This window comes from Panthera uncia (genome assembly GCF_023721935.1).
Source record: "Panthera uncia isolate 11264 chromosome A3 unlocalized genomic scaffold, Puncia_PCG_1.0 HiC_scaffold_11, whole genome shotgun sequence".
Lineage (NCBI taxonomy): Eukaryota > Metazoa > Chordata > Mammalia > Carnivora > Felidae > Panthera > Panthera uncia.
In genome coordinates, this window is record NW_026057578.1 from 56,800,022 (window position 1) to 56,819,203 (window position 19,182).

General features: G+C 37.6%; 1 protein-coding gene and 1 pseudogene across 8 annotated transcripts in view; both read right to left on the minus strand.

The window, feature by feature from the left end:
- IL1R1 (interleukin 1 receptor type 1) overlaps positions 1-19,182 on the minus strand; it is a 78,551-nt gene that overhangs the window by 8,561 nt on the left and 50,808 nt on the right. For 7 of the 8 annotated variants that reach the window (XM_049651277.1, XM_049651280.1, XM_049651275.1 and 4 more), the window contains 5 exons: positions 17,728-17,791; positions 8,966-9,200; positions 8,667-8,856; positions 7,473-7,641; positions 5,436-5,501 (listed from right to left, as the gene is read on the minus strand). In XM_049651277.1, coding sequence (XP_049507234.1) covers positions 5,436-5,501; positions 7,473-7,641; positions 8,667-8,856; positions 8,966-9,200; positions 17,728-17,785 — 718 coding nt within the window. In that variant the 5' untranslated portion in view covers positions 17,786-17,791. The remainder of the gene's footprint in view (positions 1-5,435; positions 5,502-7,472; positions 7,642-8,666; positions 8,857-8,965; positions 9,201-17,727; positions 17,792-19,182) is intronic. The other variant, XM_049651282.1, reaches the window with a different exon arrangement.
- LOC125936906 (small ubiquitin-related modifier 1-like) lies at positions 294-3,715 on the minus strand (annotated as a pseudogene).

Here is a 19,182-nt window from a genome sequence, read left to right on the forward strand (position 1 = left end):
AGCTATTGATTAAAAATTTTAAATTATAGAAAAGTACAAACAGAGGGGCGCCTGGGTGGCTCAGTCAGTTAAGCGTCCAACTTCGGCTCAGGTCACGATCTCACAGTCTGTGAGTTCGAGCCCCGCGTCGGGCTCTGGGCTGATGGCTCAGAGCCTGGAGCCTGCTTCTGATTCTGTGTCTCCCTCTCTCTCTGCCCCTCCCCCATTCATGCTCTGTCTCTCTCTGTCTCAAAAATAAATAAAAACGTTAAAAATAAATAAATAAATAAATAAAAGTACAAACAGAAAGAAAAATTGCCCTTAAACCTGCCACTTGGAGAGAATCGTGATTAGTAACTTCATGTATCTCATTCTTTGTGTATACGTGAAATTTTTTAAATGAAACATTATTGTCTACCATTTATAAATATTGTATACTGGGAACTTCAGCTCACATGATCAGCCTTCCAAAAGAGGCCGTTTCATGGCTGCTTAGTATTCTGTAATACAGATCTACTATGATTAATGGCTTTTCTATTGCTAAACACAATTTGCTTCTAATTTTTCATTATTAGGATTAATATTCTAATGAACACCCTTGTGCATCAATATTGTACATATCCTGAAGTATTACTTTGAATCTGGAAGTAGAATTAAGAGATAAACATGTTTAAAAACTCATCCTCCCTCTTCCAAATGAGACTGTACATATCTACACTTTGTCCAGCAGGGTATGTGAATGCTATCTCACCCCCAAGCCCTCAGATTCCAAATATATTTGCTTAGTCATTGTCCAATGAGATAATTCAAAACGCCATTTAAATTTTTGTGTGAATTTCTTGGGATACCTAGGTGGCTCAGACAGTTAAGCGTCTGACTCTTCATGTTGGCTCAGGCCATGACCTCACGCTTTGTGAGTTGAGCCCCACATCAGGCTCTGCACAGACAGTGTGGAGCCTGCTTGGGATTCTTTCTCTCTGCCCTTCCCTGCCTCTCTCTCTCTCTCTCTCTCTCTCTCTCTCTCTCAAAATAATAAAGAAAGAAACTTTAAAAAAAAAACAAAAATGTTTCTGCATTTCTTGAAATCATGGTGAATGGACATCTTTTATAAGTTCAGTATCAGTTTGTTTTTAAGAACTGTTTGTTATGCTTACTGTCCATTATTTAATTGCTTCTCATATTAACTCCACTGCTGTATGGGAGCTCTTTATTCACTGAGGATATTAACGTTTTATCATACATGAAAACTATTCCAAATAACTTTCAGAGTTCGTTGCTTTTGTTTTATTTCTGTCTATGGAAATTCTTTGATATTTCTCTCTCTCTCTCTCTCTCTCCCTCCCTCCCTCCCTCCCTCCCTCCCCTTTTTTGGTCAAATTTCTGTTTTATATGTTTTCACAATTTTTTCTAAAAGCTTTACCACCAAATCAGGAAAATACCCAAGTACATTTTCATTGAGGTATATAATGTTTTCATTGTTCTGACTGTTTTAGTTCTTTACTCTGTCTAGAATGTAATTGGGTACGGTGTGAGGGAGAGATTTAACTTCATGTTTTTATCCAAATAGCTCATTTATAATTTCAGAACCCCTTATTGGATAATAATTTGTAATGCCACTTTTGTCATAAAATAAATTATTTGGGACTTTCTTGGTTGAGCTAAATGTGTATACTGATGTCAAGGGTACCACAATCTTAATTACTATAGTTTTAGGGTAAACATTGGTATTATTTAGAGCTCTTCTTGTCAATACTATTTTAAAAATCTCATCATTTTAATATTCTGGGTGAATTTAAGAATCACTTGCAAACTTTTGAGCCCATTCATATTTTTGTCAGAATTCCATTAAAACTATAATTTTAGGGGAGCCTGGGTGGCCCAGTTGGATAAGCATCCACCTTCAACTCAGGTCATGATCTCACAGCTCTGGGTTTGAGCCCTACATGGGGCTCTGTGCTGACAGCTCAGAGCCTGGAGCCTGCTTCAGATTCTCTGTCTCCCTCTCTCTCTGCCCCTCCCATGCTCACACTCTATGTGTCCCTCTCTCTCTCAAAAATAAATAACCACTTAAAAAATTAAAAAAAAAATAAAACTACAATTTTAAGAGTTGATATCTTTACAATCTCTAGTTTTCCATACAGGAAAAACATACATTTCTATTAAAGTTTTCCTTAAATTGGTGTTTCTCAAGACTGGTTCCATTATTGCTCCCTTTTGAGTCTTTTTAGACATTTTTACCCTAATTGACTGCCTCCCCATGAATTTTTAATACCACAGATATACAGTATATCTGTTGATTGAGATTTTTTTCCTCTAAATACCAATTTTATCCCCACTGGAAACAACATAGCTCCCACTCCTTGTCAATATGCATGCTTTAAATCTCAGTTTTCCTGATATTTATATGTCAGAATTTTTTTCTCCCCTAAAAATCCTATTTATTTTTAAAAGATTTTGCCAAGAAACTATAGACATCTCTATGACATGTTGCAAACAGGATCTCTTTCCCCATTATGTTTTCTAGTTGGTTACTGCCAAACAAGTTCACCATTTTTAGAATAGTGATTTTGTTACAAGCATTTTATGTATTTTAATGAAGTTGTTATAGACAATGTCCATTTAAAACCCATATCCCCAGGCCAAAAAGTACAAATACAATTAAAAAGTGCAGTGTTCTGTGGTATACACTTGTGTATGAATAACTTTACTGACTGCTTATGAAAAGCAGAACTTTTCGGGGATCTTCTGACAAGATTTTTCTTTAATCTTAAAATGCTTTCTCTTCAGTGACACCATCTTTGGAGTCAGTCACTATTCTCACCATCTCAATGCCACCTCGACTCAAACCTGCTATTCCTCTTCTTTGGGGTCAGACCCCCTGATTTTAAAAGCAGCTTTAAATTAAGGAAAGGCCATTTTGCCACAGCTCAGTTCTCTGAGAAACTTCCATCTCCCACTGAAAGCCACAAGTCAGGAGGGAAACAATCACGTGCTGGAGCTTCAGGGCCAACTGGAAAGCCAGTATGAACACTCACGTCGGTCTTATTCACCACAAGCCTGAAGAAGCATGGTCCTGGAAAAGATGGCCCCTCTGTGCACACACGTAATTTATAAAAAGGAGAGGGCAAAGGAAGGAGACTGAGGCTCGATTACTAAAAATCAGCACCATGAAAACAAATGATAATGACTAATGGACACCAGAACTCAAATTACCAGAGGTTTTAACGAGGTGAGGTGACAGTCTTCAGTTCCACCTTGAACGCCACAAAAGAACTGTTTTTAAAAGTAAAAAGGGACTGACGGGAAAGAAGGAAAGATAAAAAGAATATCTAAACTGCTGAAGGACCCTATTTGCTCCTGATATCCTGATAAACCTCCATCACTTCTTCTTCCTCCATTCCCAACTCCTTCCGACTGTGATTATCAGCAATTCTCTGACCTTTGAAGAGAGGCCTGAGTGAATTCACTGGAACTCCCAGTCTTTGACAGTATGGTTCTTGGCGTTTCTTGAGACACGTTGTCTGTCCTCTTCATTTCAAAGTGAATCTCACTGCGATCCTGGCCAATGACTCTGAGTTTAATGTATGCTCTTTCCTTCTTATCCCGCAAGTCCCCACTTGCAGGCTTTGACTCCTGGTCAGACATGGTGATGATGGCTTCACCCAGGGTCTCCTCCTCACAGCAGTGGCCTCGGAGAAGTAGGCCTTCACTCTGGGATTCACAAATCTATCTCTTCCCCACAGTACACCACCACAGCTGGAGGGACTTCTGCTATACCTAGAATATTAATTTTATATCTGGCCAATTAGTAATATACTAATTCTAATTTTAATAATAAAGTCATTTTCTCCCTTACAGTAAGCATGACTTGGTTCCTTTACTTATGGTTGTATCGGTGGCACTTCTGAAATATGTTAAGTAATGCTGGTTATGTGGGCATCTTTGTCTTGCTCTTGACTTCAGTGAGGGGGTCTATACCTGTAGAAGGTCTAACACAACAGTGGCTCACCATGAAGAATGTTAGTGACTATTGGTTTGAACTGATGTTATTTATTAAGTTAAGGAAGTATCCCTCAGTTCCTAAGTTATTTTACTGGTAATTTGTATTGAATCTTATCAAATGCCTGTTAGACCTACAGGGTAATCATAGGACAGGGTGATGGGTGCATTGGACCAACATGATACATTAAAATATAATAACATATGATATATTAAAATATGTTTCTGAATATGAAGCTATTTTTAGATTTGGAGATCAATGTCACCTAAACTATAGAGCTCTAAAGTGTACACATCTAGAACAAGAATTCTTAACAGAGGCTATGGCCACCAGGGCAAAAAGTGGATCTTGGGCAAGAAAATCCTTAGATATTGCAATGGTTTGTGACCCTGCAAAGTGCACGGTACATCAATAGATATACAATATATCTGTAGCATTAGAAAACTGAAGAAGGGAAGAAGATAGGGTGGGGGTAGGGTGAGTGCCTTTTTAGGCTCTACAGGGGAGCAGTAATGAGGAGAAACAAAAAAGCATTGCTCTAGATTACTAGAATACTGCTCTAGATTCTATATTGGCTTATATGTAATTGTGAGTTTTCACATCTTTGTTTTTTTTATATCTGTGAATGCCTTTATATTACCTCCCACCATTAATAAACTGCTTGGACACATACAGCATCCACTGGTCCCAAACTTTTACCTCTAATCTCTGTACAACTATTCACGGTCTTCATGCAGCCTGGTGTTTTATCCTCTGATATAAAAATCTGTTTTTATGTTTGGGCCAGTGGTTTTCCATAAAATTTTCAGTGACAGCCGAAATGTTCTATATTTGTGCTAATGCGGTAATCACTTGTCACATATGGTTATTAAGCCCTTGAAATATGGCTACCATGACTGAAGAACTAATTTTTAATTGAACTAAATTAACTAATTTACTTAATTTAAATTTACATGTACATAGTCACATATCGCTGGTGGCTATCGCATTGTATAGTTTAGGTCTGGATGCTTATAGGATTATGTCTTTGTTCCTGAAATAAAAAATTTTCACTGACTTGATGGTCATCCTAGAAAAAAAAACTTATCCTTTTTGGTCTCTTATCTTATTCTTCTGCCTGAAAACTTAGCTCTGGTCATAAGAAATCCATCCTGTACCAGTCAGATAAATTACACTTCTCATTTTTAGTCCTTTTGAACTTGGCCTCTGGCTAATGTTTCCATGGGTAATAAGTATCCACAGGAGAGTGGGGGTGGACAAATCAGACAAGGCTAGATTTTTGTCCTGAGAGGCAGGAAATCCAAAGAAACATTTAAAGACATAATCTGTGCCACTTTCTCACTAATGGTAGGTGTATTCAGTAAATGATTTAGGTTATGTGTAGTGAAGGCAGAGTTTATCTTAATCTTGAGTTTAAAATAATGATTTCAGCATATTCTGATTGGAGCCCACTTACCCAGACTTGCTTCTATTGTCTCATTAGTTGGACTCACAATTATAGGCTTCACAGGCTTGTCTTCCTCTGAAAGACAAACATCAGCAGGGGTTCTTAGTCTCTTACAGAGCAGAATCTCAGCGGATGACAACAGTTAGCAAAATATACCAAAATATATCACATGGAGTCTGGCCAGATATTCCCCTGAGAGCCCAGCGCATATATGGCAGGAGAGAGAGGGCAAGAAGTGAAAGAAGGAGGCCACCACAGAGGCCACGGCAAAACCATGAACGCCTGCCAGAAAGCCTGGGCCCTGCTGAGTCCATCAAGTTTGGTGCTACAAACACACAGATCACCAGGACTCCAGACAAGTGCCTCTTCCTAAAGCAAATCAGGAAAAGCGAGTAGCCGTGGCAAGGTACTTCTGTGGATGAAGCATTATTAACCAGAAGGACCGTCCAGTGCTAGACCTGCTTGTATTTCGTAATTTTAGTAATGACCCATGAGTGGAGTGCCAAGAAATTTGGCATCATTTATTAAAAAGGGTGGAAAAGTATTAAGGAGCTCCAGAAATCCATCTGAGTTTTATTTACAAGAAGACAGACTTCAAAGGTTGATCTGTAGCCAAGCCTGAGAAACTATGAGCTGGAATGGCCAGGATTCCACCACAGTCAAAACAAAACAAAACACAAAAGGCAAAAAAACAAAAACAACAACAACAACAACAAAGCAAACTCCATCAGAGCAGGATATTGTCTCTTTTGTCCCCTGACATATACGTAGAACAGTGTGCCTGGCATAGAGTAGATGCTCAATTAATATTTTTGAATCTGCCTTTATGAAAACAAAATATGACCTCATCTCTGATGAAGTATATTATTTCTATAGAAGGGATCAGAAAATGAGACAGAGGGTATTTAAAACATATTTGACCTATCTAAAAAATTCTCTAGTTCTCTCTAAAATTTTGTCTGCCGCTCTGGTTGCCGTATGTCAAGAAAGACAAGCCAGAGCTACACAACGGCCAGAGAGAAGCTGCTAAAATCTCAGGATGGTAGTGATATAAAGACTGCTGGAAATTATAATGCACTGGTGCTTGTAGGATGTGGGCAAGGAATTAATTTTGATTCAATAAAATTAACGTTTAAAAAATATAAATTATTAGATGATTGAGAACACCTAGCTATAGGTAGGGTGATCATATTTTGGAATTACCTGAGATAGTCCCCATTTTTTCCTCTTGTCCCAGCATAATTACTAATAAGACTCCTTTAACTTTTAAAGTCCTGGTTAAAGTAACTCTTCTATTACTGAAAGTTTACGAAATCTGACATAGAAAGGTTGAACATTCTGCCCATCCCCAGGTAATGTAGGAGTGCATTTTCTTGTAAAATAGCTTCTAGGGGAAACATAGTTAATAGAGAATTGAAAGCCTCGAGAAGATTTACTAGAAAAATCATCATACACCTTTTTACTTCTCCTCTGTTCTGCACCAGGCACATGACCACACGATGAGCATACCTGATTGCTGATCTCCCCAACAGTCTTGGAAGGTTGTATCCCATTACAGAGGAGGAAACAGGCTTAGAGAGGTCAGGCAAGCTAACAAGAAACTAACAAGAGGTAGAGCATGCTCTGGGAGTGCAACGTGTTCCAAAGCCCATCAGCGTCCACCCCATCACACCAACAACCCTCACTGCTACACACTCAGACTCCCCAAGCGAAAGACCTTGGAACTACTCTTCCTCATACACCAGCCACAGGGAACTCCAGAGCTCTCTGGAAGAACCATCTTTAGCCATGCCAAAGAACAAGCCTCTTGCTTCCATTGGAAAACAGCTCTTAACTGTTGGTCGAATTAGCCCTGCATCTGAGGCAGGAATGCAAAATACAGACGCAGTATTAGCAACAAAGACTCAACTAACAGCCATGTGACATTTGGCAAGTCGCCAAGCTGCTCTTGGGTTTAGCTCTTCCATTAACAACGAAGGGAATACTAGAATCATGATTTCTGGGCCTTCCCAGGTTCAAACTCCTAGGACTGGACCTATGACTCACCTAGAGTGAGAAGTTCTATAACCCGGGTAATACGATACTGCTTTCCCAAGTATGTATAGGATGCTTGACAAGTATAGTTCCCCTTATGTGCTGCAGTCACATTCGTCATGATGAGTCTATTTGTCAGTCCAGTAAAGTTCACATTGTCAAGTAGTAGAGGTTTGCAATCCTAGACAGAGGGAGAGGAAGGGAGTATTGAAAACCAATTAATGAATTCCCCCTGCCTACCAGCAAAAGAAACTCTGTTTTTTCACATTGGTAAATGTTTTACAAATGTGTCTATTTATGTGTATGTATGTGTATACACACGCACACACATATGTATACATGCATATTTATGTTCATATATATTCATACATATGTGAATTGAAAACCTCAGGAGAATTTACAAAAATAATCTCACATGCCTATTTATTTCTCTTCTGTTTTGCGCCAGGCACATGATCACAAGCTGAGCACATGTATGAATACATATATGACCATGTTCCTTACGTACAAGTTTTAATATAGTACGTTTTTGGCAATACTCACAATTACATTTCCAGGATATTAAATGTTTATGCCTATGAGCCTTGCACTTTGAAGACAAGTGAAGACAAATTTATTTGCAAGAAAAACATGTTTGAGGAAAGAATGCTAACACCATATTTTCTTAGTAATGCTGTACTTCCTTTCTTCATTGACATTATTTATTTTGTATTTCTTCACCCCTATAAGATGATTCCCCACATAAGCTCCAACCAACTAGGTAGAGCAAAAGTACCAAAAAACGTGATGTGTTCCATGGAGTGCTAGCCAATCCACTTTCAAGATAGTCACAGAAACCACTAAGTTATTTCAGGATCACTTAATATTTTTAATAAGGCAAAAATACATACGTTTTATGATAAATAGGGATCTCTTAAAAACCTTAAATTTATAATCAGTCTTATCTTTAAATATCTTTTATTTCTACTATACTTTTCTCAATCTTATTAAATCAAATAAAATTAAGAGAAAGTAAGATTTTTATTAAGCTGCAAATTAAATGTATGTAGTCTTACAACTTTTTTAAAAATTTCTAATAGGTTTCACACACAAAAGCAAACAACATGTCACATGAAAAAGTCCTCTGCAGATTCACCCTATGGTCCAAGACAGAAAACTGATTTTATCTGACAGAAAAGTAAAATACCATATGTAATATAAAATTACCTTATGCCACTGTATTTTGGGTAACTCATGTTTTTCGTCTCTAAAAAAATCCAAATAAGGACACACAAGTTGTCCATCTCTTGCAATGGGTAGTTTCTGTGTAAATATAGCTTCTGCATTGTAACACAAGTTAGGTTCATGCTGCACAAACTTAATAGCTATTTTAATTTTGAGGCAGTAAGTTGAATTTCTAAAACAAATCAAAATAGATGAATTAAGCACCATTAAAGATGTTTCCATCCTTAACGACTGCAGCCACACAGAACACATGTTTGTAACATTATTAATCCCTTTCTTACCTTACTGCACAATAGTAATGTCCCGAATCCTCTACCTTAGCGGGAACAAACCAAAGTTTATCTTTGTGCTGATGAATTCTGGAGTCTACTTCCATAGATATAGGTGTCTTGCTGTCATTTTTATACCAAATTATAGTGCCTTTCTTTTCGTTCGGGTTAAGAAGACATGAACGAACATCAATTTCATACGCAGATGAAACTAAAACTACTTTTTCTTCACGTTCCTCACAAGTATCTTTAAAAGGGAAAAAGGGAAAGCAATTTCCATGAGAAATTCGTCAGTGATTTTTAATGTAATATCTACATATAAACACGTCAATTATAAAATACATCAATTCATATTATATATGTTTTAATGGCTTTATGATTAAAAGTATAATCTTGGGGGCACCTGAGTGACTCAGCTGGTTAAGTGTCCAACTCTTGGTTTCGGCTCAGGTCATGATCTCACGATTTGTGGGTCTGAGGCCTGCTAGGCTCTGTACTGACAGTGCAGAGCCTGCTTGGAATTCTCTCTCTCCCCCTCTCTCTCTGCTCCCCTTTGCTCGTGCTCTTTCTCTCTCAAAATAATTCAATAAACTTAAAAAAACTTAAAAAAAATAACTTAAAAACTTAAAAACTTAAAAAAAAAATTTTAAATAAAAATACCATCTTGGAAGTCTGAAAGATTTATGTACAAATCCAGTTGTGTCACTGACTAGCTGTGTGTCCTTGGGAAAGCTATTTAACCTCTCTTATCCCTTCCTGTCCATCTAAAATTTGGTGCTAATGTAGCAGGGGAGATATCTACTTCAGTACAAAATGGACTGGATTTGGTCTCCCACATAAACAATTTTAAAAATGGAACATCAGGGAACAAAAGACAGAAATACTAGAAAGATGGAAAACAAAACAGGTGAGCCCTACAATTTTCCCAAGTTACTGCCTAGAGAAAGATTCTAGGTCATGATATTGCAAGGAGGAAACACAGGCAAAGCCCAGTGTTCTCTCTGAATGGAGAAAATAGAGCTGGAAATCCAGGTAAACCATAAGTTTGCAGGACAGAATACCAAAGGGATTATAACTGTATAGATAGATAGAGCTTTGGAGATAAGTCTCCCTTAAGCTTTCAGCTGAGTACCAATTAGCATAAGCACATTAGAAGTGCCAAGGCCAGAGTGAAAACTGTCAAAAGGATTAGAGTGAATATCCACTGGAGCACACACTGGCTAGTAACATTTGATGTTTTCAACAGGCAGAATGAAAAGCCTCCTTAATCATGGGGCATCAGGTAAAGTACCCAGATGATTCCGACCCACCAGATGGGACGTATTAGGCCCCATACAAAACCTCGTACTGATCATGACTAATAAAGCTTAAAATCAAAACTTGAAAAGACCAACTACTTCCAAGTCATAACCTTGTGGCCGAACAGTTCAAGAACATTTTTAACAATACAAAAATATCCAGCACCCAAAATGGTAAAATTTACAATGACCAGCATTCAATCAAAAATTATCAGGTGTGCAAAGAAGTGGGACAATACAATCAATAAGAAGAAGAAAATAATCAGTCAATCAAAACTGACCCAGAATTGACACAGATGATAGAATGGATTGAAGAATTAAAATAGTTATTACTACTCAGTTCCATTTGTCCAAGATACTAGATCAAGCATGTTGAGTGGAGACACGAAAGAGATGTTTTAATGAAATTTAAATCAAATTTCTAGTAATGAAAACCACAATGTTGACTTAAAAAAAACACTGGATATGATTAATGGCAGATTTGACAATACAGAAAAAAAGATTAGTGAACCTAAAGGCACAGCATTAGAAACTATCCAGAATTAAACACAGAAAGAAAAATAACAGAAATTTTACAAAATAAAATTAGTTAGCTGCAGGACAACTTCAATACATGTAATATAAATTCCTGAAGAAAAAGGAGAAGAGAGGTGGGTGAAACATAAAAAGTACTTGAAGAAATACAGGCTTTCAAGATTTTATTAAAATAATGTACACACAGATCCCAAAATCACAATAAACCCTAAGGAAAAAAAAAAAAACCATGACAAAAACTACACAAAACACAAAAATGATGCAGCCTTCTTGTCAAAAACAATACAAACCAGAAAAGAGTAAAATAACGATAAGTACTGAAAGAAAAAATTACCAACCTAGAATTCATGATCTAGTAAAAATATCTTTCAAAAACAGGAGCAAAATAAACACTTTTTTTTCAAATTTATAAAAGCTGTAAAAATTCACCACCAGTACATCTATGCTAAAAAAAAAAAAAAAATATGTAAGGAAGTTCTTCATAAAGAAGGAAAATAGTATCAGATGAAAAATGAATCTATATAAAGGAATAAATTCTCAGAAATGTTTCTTACATGGGTAGTTATAAAATAATTTTTATTATTTAAATATCTTTAAAGATAACTGAATGTTTAAAGCAAAAATTTTTTAAAAAGCATTGTGAGATTTATAACACGTAAAGAAGTAAAATATATGGGAACAATAAGGCAAAGTTCAATAAAGGAGAAGCGGATGTATATTGTTCTAAATTTTTTATACTATAATTGAAATAGTATAGTATCACTTAAAAGTGGATAGCAGTAAGTTAAAGATGGATACCATAATCCTGAGAGCAGTTATTTTAAAAACAAACAAGTTATTAGTATAAGCCAGACATAGGAGATAAATATGAATTATGAAAATTCTCAATCCAAAAGGCAGCAAAAAAGTGAAACAAAAATGAAAAGAATTTATAGGACAAAGAGAAAATAAAATATGATGCTAAATTAAACCCAAATGTATTAACAATCATATTAAAATATTTTAATGGTCTAAATACCCCAACCAAAAGGCAAAGATAGTTAGACTGAATAAAGAAAGAAGGACCCAACTATATGCTGCCTATTATACACACACTCTCACACATACACACACTTAAGTATAAAGACACAAATACATTAAAAGTAAAAAAGAGAAAATATCTACCATAATACTAATCAAAGGAAAGTATGAATGATTATTATATTATCCAATTTTACAGTAAAGAACATTACCAGGATAAAAATGGCCACTTCATTACAATAAAGGAGTCATTTATCAAGAGGTACACAGTAATCCTAAATGTTTATTCACCTACTAACAGTGCTTCAAAATACATAAAGCAAAACGTGATAGAACTTCAAGGAGAAATAAAGAAACTCACAATTACAGTCAAAGATTTCAACACCATACTCACAATAATTGATAGAACAAGTAAAACAGCCATATAATGATAATGATATAAAAGATGTGAGCACTGTCAATGAATTTGGCATAATCAATTTTTTTAACTTGTTTTTAATGTTTATTTTTGAGAGAGAGACTGACAGAGCATGAGTCAGGGAAGAACAAAGAGAGAGAGGGAGACATAGAATCCGAAGCGGGCTTCAGGCTCCAAGCGGTCAGCACAAAACCCGACGCGGGGCTTGAACTCACAAACTGTGATATAACGACCTGAGTTGAATTCTGATGCTTAACCAACTGAGCCACTTAGGCACCCCTGGTGCAATCAATATTTCTAGGTAATTCTACCCAACAGAGCAGAAGACACATTTTTTTGAGTGCACACAAAAAATTTTATCATATTCTTGTTCATAATCTAATATTCAATAAATTCAAAAGGATTCAAATTAGACAAAGTATGTTCCCTGGTGACAACGGGACTAAACTAGAAATCAATAATAGAAAGAAATCTAGAAATTCCCCATATATTTGAAGGATGTAAACCCCTTCTAGATAACCCATGAGTTAAAAAGAAAGAAAAAGGGAAATTAGAAAGTAATTTAACCTGAATAAGGAAAACAAAACATATCAAAACTTGTGGCATGCACTGGCAGCAGTACCTAGAGGAAAGAAGACAGCACTAAATGTCTACAGAAGAAAAAAGATCTCAGATTACTAACTTCAGTTTCCACTTAAGAAACTAGAAAAAATATATATACCCAAAAGATCTGAGAGAAAAACTGATGAAATAAAAAACAGAAAAATAATAAAGTCAAAGATACCAAAAACTAGTTCTTTCAGAAAATCCATCAAATTGATATATGTCTAGCCACTGATCAGGAAAAAAGAGGGTGACACCTCTTATTACAAATATTTTAAAGAGATAATAAGAAAATCTTATGAACAATTTTATACCAGTAAATTTAAGAATTTGAATAAAATGAGCAAATTCCTTGACTATAAACTTCTCAGAAGAAAAAGATAACCCGAAGAGACTTGTAAATACTAAATAAAGTAAATCTGTACTCAAAAAACTTCCAAAGAGAAAACTTCAGGCCCACATGGCTTCACTAGGAGAAATAACACCAATTTTATATAGTCTTCCAGAAAATTGAAGAGTCAATAACACTTCCTGGTTTACTTTGAGCTCGGCAGTATTCAAATGTCAAAAACAAAGACACGACCAAAAAAGAAGCCCACAAGCCACTCCTCATCGTGAACATAGATGTAAATGGTTTTTAAAATATTTTAGCAAACTGAATCCTACAATAATATCAAAAAAGGATAATGCATTATAATGTACATAACATCAAAGGAATACAAAGTTGGATCCACCTCTTTTAAAAACTCTATGAAATTCCATATTTGAACACCTTTTAAAAGAAAAATTATATGATCATCTCAACAGTGCAGAAAAAGCACTTGACAAAATCCAACATCCGTTCCTGATAAAGACTCTCAGCAAACTAGAAATGGAGGGGAACTTTCTGAACCTGATAAAAGACAGGTATGAAAAACCTACAGCTAATCATATAGTAAGATTAGGAACAAAGCAAGGATGTCCACTGTAACCACTTCAATATTATCCTGGAAGATCCAATTAGTACATTAAGGCAACAAAAAGAAATAAATGGCATCCAGATTGAAGGGGAAAGAAAAATGTCTTTATTTGCAGACAATATGACCATCTGTGTAGACTATGCTATGAAATCTACATAAGACCTGGAAGGATTAATAAATTGTAGGATATGAATATGCAAAATTAAACGTGTTTGTATACACAAGCAAAAAATAAATGAAAACTGAATTTTTAAAATATCACTTTTAATAGCGTCAAAAGATATGACTAAAGAATAAATCTGACAAAAGATGCTTCAGACCTATCCAATGAAAATTACAAAATGTTGCTTAAATAAAGTTCTAAATAAATGAAGAAATGTATAATCTGTTCATGGGTCAGAAGAATCAATTTTGTCAAGATGTCACTTCCCTCCAAATCGATTTATATTCAATTCCATTTCATTCCAAATATGAGCAGGATTTTTTTTGTAAAAATTGGCAAGCTGATTCTAAAATTCATACAGAATGAGTCAACAGTTTTGATTTTTTAAAAATGTTTTAAGAAGTTACACTGCTTTATTTCAGCATTTATTGTAAAGCCACAGGAATTAAGACAGTGCAGTATTGGTATACAGATAAAGAGGTCACTGGAATAGAAGTCTCAGAAATAAGACTGGAAATTTTTTTCCATCAAAGGCTTCCAATAATCAAAACATTTATTTAAGGGCGCCTGGGTGGTTCAGTTAGCTAAGCATCCTGATTCTTGCTTGATCTCGGCTCAGATCATGATCTCAGGGTCATAGGATCAAGTTCTGCTTTAGACTCCAAGCTGAGTGTGGAGCCAGCTTAAGATTCTCTCTCTCTCTCTCTCTCTCTCTCTCTCTCTCTCTCTCTCTCTGCCTTTCCCCCACTCCCTCTCTCTCTCTTAAAAAAAATACAAAAACAAACAAACAAAAAAACACATTTATTTAATAACAAACCAGCTAAATCTCAGTGGAACAGAACAGTTTGTGTCTTTGTAACTTAAAATACTGTCATCCCCTTTTCCCAGCTCCACTCTAGCCTTGAAAACAGAAGCCTGGAAAACACAACAGCTGTGAAAAACAGCAGGCTTTCAAGAGGAGACCAGGTTTGGAGCTCCTCAGAAAGCCCTATTCTTAGAGCACTGCCATGAATTTACCTGACTGGAAGCTCCTTGGAAAAGTCACAGAGTGGTGTTGTACCAAAAAATAAATAATCCAATTAAAAAATGGGCAGAAGACATGAACAGATATTTTTCCAAAGAAGACATACAGATGGTCAACAGATACATGAAAAAAATGCTCAACGTCATTCATCATCAGGGAAATGTAAATCAAAACTACAATGAGATGTCACCTCACACCTGTCAGGGTGGCTAAACTCAACAACACAAGAAACAACAGGTGTTGATGAGGATGTGGAGACAAAGGAACCCTCTTGCACTGTTGGTGGGAATGCAAACTGGTGCAGCCACTCTGGAAAACAGTATGGAGGTTCCTCAAAAAGTTAAAAATAGAACTACCCTAAGATATAGGAATTGCACTACTAGGTATTTACCCAAAGAATACAAAAATACGAATTCAAAGGAATATGGGCACACCAACAGTGCAGAGCCTGCTTGGGATTCTCTCCCTCTCTCTCTGACCCTTCCCTGCTCACACTCTCTGCCTCTCAAAGTAAATAACTAAACATTAGGGAAAAAAAACATAAAATTGAGATAAAAGTGGACAGGGGCGCCTGGGTGGCTCAGTCGGTTAAGCGTCCGACTTCGGCTCAGGTCACGATCTCGCGGTCCGTGAGTTTGAGCCCCGCGTCGGGCTCTGGGCTGATGGCTCAGAGCCTGGAGCCTGCTTCCGATTCTGTGTCTCCCTCTCTCTCTGCCCCTCCCCCGTTCATGCTCTGTCTCTCTCTGTCTCAAAAATAAATAAACGTTAAAAAAATTAAAAAAAAAAAAAGAGAGATAAAAGTGGACAGGTTAGCATGGTACCCTGTGAGGACTTCTAAATATTTAGCTACTAGGAATGGCGGTAGCAAAAACAGTGTATGATAAAAAGAGTAAACTTTAAGAAGGTCTCAGCTAGACACCCTGTTCTGTTTATCTGGGATCTGCCCCACCACTCTACTGACATTGTTCTGATCTATAAGTTTTAAGCTGACACATCAAATAAACAACTCTAAGATATCATCTTACTTAACTTATTTAAGTATCTGCATTTGACACATATGATCCACTCATCCTTGAAACGCTTTCTTCACTTGGATCTCAGGACACTTGTCTGCTTCTCTTCTACATTTCAGGTCTGTCTTTCACTGAGTCTCTGATGAGTAGAAATTTGACCACCAACCTTGGAGATCTACAGTGTTGAGTCCTTGAAGGTCTTATCTTTTCCAACCACATTCAGGTGACCCCATCTCGTCTCATGGTTCTAGTACCAGCTGCTTTCTGAGGTCTCCAATTTTATATCCAGCCCAGAACTCTCCCCTGGGCTCCGGACTGCTTAGTCAACATCACTATTTCCACACGGAATGGAGCTAAACTTAACACGTGTGGTCTGAACATGGATCTTCCCCTGCCCCGTCAAGGGCAACTCCACCTTGCACTTGGCTCAGGCCAAAACCCTTAGAGTCAGCCGTGATTCTCTTTCTCTCATACCCACATCCAATTTATCTTAAAATCCTGTTGGCTCTATCATCAAAATATACCCAAATTTTGAGTACTTCTCACTTCTCCTTGCCACCCTTGAACACGCTCCCATCAATCCTTGCCTAGATCACTGCAACAGCTCTTAAATGGTCTGTTTCTGCCTTTGCCTCCCCACGATCTATTCACCATGTAAGAACCGGAATGATCCTGTTAAAATAGAAGTCAGATCATCTCTCTGGTTTTGAACACAGAACCCTGCAGTTTTCTATCTCACACAGAGTATAAGCCAAGATCCTTAGAAAGGTCTATGGGTTCTACACAAACAACCCTCCACCATCCTCCCCCCACCACCATTATCCACATGACCTCGGCCTTTATCACATCCCTCACCTTTCACTCTGCTCCAACCACACTGGTATTTTAGTTCCTAGAACATGCAAGTACTCCTGGCCTCAGGGCCTTGGCACATGCTGTCTGAAATGTTTCTCCACTCCCAACCTGATATCTATATAGCTCCTGCCTCCCCCCACTTCAGGTTTGACTCAAAGGTCAACTTCTCAGTGAGGCCTTTTCTGGCCACACTATCAAAATCTTTAACCTTTTGCCCACCCCAGTCTCCAAACTTTATCCAAACTTTATATATCCTTTTCCTGATTTTTTTCTATGTATGCTTCTTAGCATATGACATAATATATACTTACTTATCTAATGCATTGTATCTCTTCCCTAGTGGAATGCAAACCCCATGCAGGCAGATATTTCTATTGGGGTTATTCACTGTGTCCCCAGCACCTAGAGCCTAGCACACAGTAAGGGCTAAATGCATTTGCAGTATGGTAAGAAGAGGAAAAAAGGAAAAAAAAAATGAAGAAATCGAGAAAACAAAGAACTGTCTTATGATGGTTTTCAGTTCAGTTGTGGGTTCATAGTGAATTTTGATACTTCTTGTGAATGAGAGCCAGGATTTCCCTTATCACACTCTTCAATCAGCAACAAAGTCGGAGAAGGCTTGGCCCTGACATTGGAGACCTGGACTTTAGCTCCTGCTCTGACACTAGCTACGTGAGCTTGGGCTTGTAAGCTCACTGTGCCCTAGTCTACCGTTCCATAAGTGAGAGAATGAGGAAGGAACATCCAGCAGTACGGTTTTGCGACCAGGAGGTCACAGATTCAATAGAACAGGAGAGAAAAAAATGACTCCATCACAGAAGGTACTTCATGAATTCTAAATAACAGAGTTTCTCAGCAAACAGGAACACAAGGAAATGCTTACTTACCGGCTTCCAGAGAAGAAATCAGTACAGCTATGAAACAAAGCCTGAGTAACACTTTCATATTCTCCTGGAAAAGACAGAAATCGAAGAAAAACCAAAATAAAAATGTTACTATTCCAGAAAAATCTCTAAAACCACACACGCTAACTCCCACCTGCCTCCACCCTCCTCCCCAAGTCACACTGATGGGTTAGTGCCCTGCATCAATGTGATCATGCTTCTGGACAGAAGTGGGGACAAATTCAAACAACTTAAGGTTAAGAAAGCATCCATCATCTGTCCCAACATTCATTTCCCACCTTGTTTCCCATTCAAATTTCCCCCCAAGCTAATCTATGCTATATCCAAAGTGACTAGGCCCTAAACCAGCTTGCTTCTACTTGTGTGGATTTGTTCCCCACCCAGAATGTACCCTATTGCTAGGACCCACTTGCAAAAGTCTTCCCATACTCCCAGGTCCAGCTGAAAGGCCACACCTTCATTCTATAAGGTAAGATACTAAATCATTGGTACCAAATGGTATACTTAGTAGAGATGCCCCAAAGAAGACTTCAAAAAAATAGTAACAACATGTATAGAAAATATTGGTTTTCGCTTCTCTGAAGCTATTTAAAATTTCTACAGTGAGCATGTATTTGTCTTGTCACAAAGGAAAAACAAAACAAAACAAAACAAAACAAAAAAAGACTCCACAGGCCCTGGGTGATTTAGAAGACCACACCAACATAGCATCGGCCTCAACAGGTATCTGTCAGCCATAGGGTTACATGTGGGATGCAACCACATCAGGTACTTGATTGATACTGGAAAGAAAACGTGCCCACTGCCTCATCAATAAAACAATGTCACTAAAATCATATCAATTGGATGTAAAAAGAAAAAAACCCAATTTTTCCTACTCTTCTAAACTTCTCAAACCCCAATGAAGTTAATTTTCAGGATAGCCTCATTTTCCTTCTGAATGTTCCTCGTGGGTGCTCCTGAACAGGGCATACAGTAAGTTCTAGTCTCACACCTCCAGTGAACTTCTGCACAAATTGAGGGCCTGTGAATACCTCAGACTCAGTAGGCCCCCACCCAAACTCATCTTCTCCCCACCTCAATGACAGGCACAGCACTGCCCTGCACAGGCCACACATACTCCCACCCAACAAGAGATCTAGGCCAATGACCTTGAATCTACCACCGCCCCCCCCAGAGCTGCTCTCTTAACCACCCTAACCATTATCAAGTGGCCCCGTTCACTCACACCCACTGCCGATGCCTCTAGCTCAGGCGATCACCAGCTCCTGCCTGGATCAATTATGGCAACAGACTTCTCATCGGTCTCTTTGCCTGTGGACATACCACTTCCCCCTCATCCAGAGAGCCCACAGACCCACAGTTACCAAATGATCTTTTCAAAATACCTCCACTGGCCCCCCAGTGCACACAACAAAGTCCAAACTTCTTAGTAAG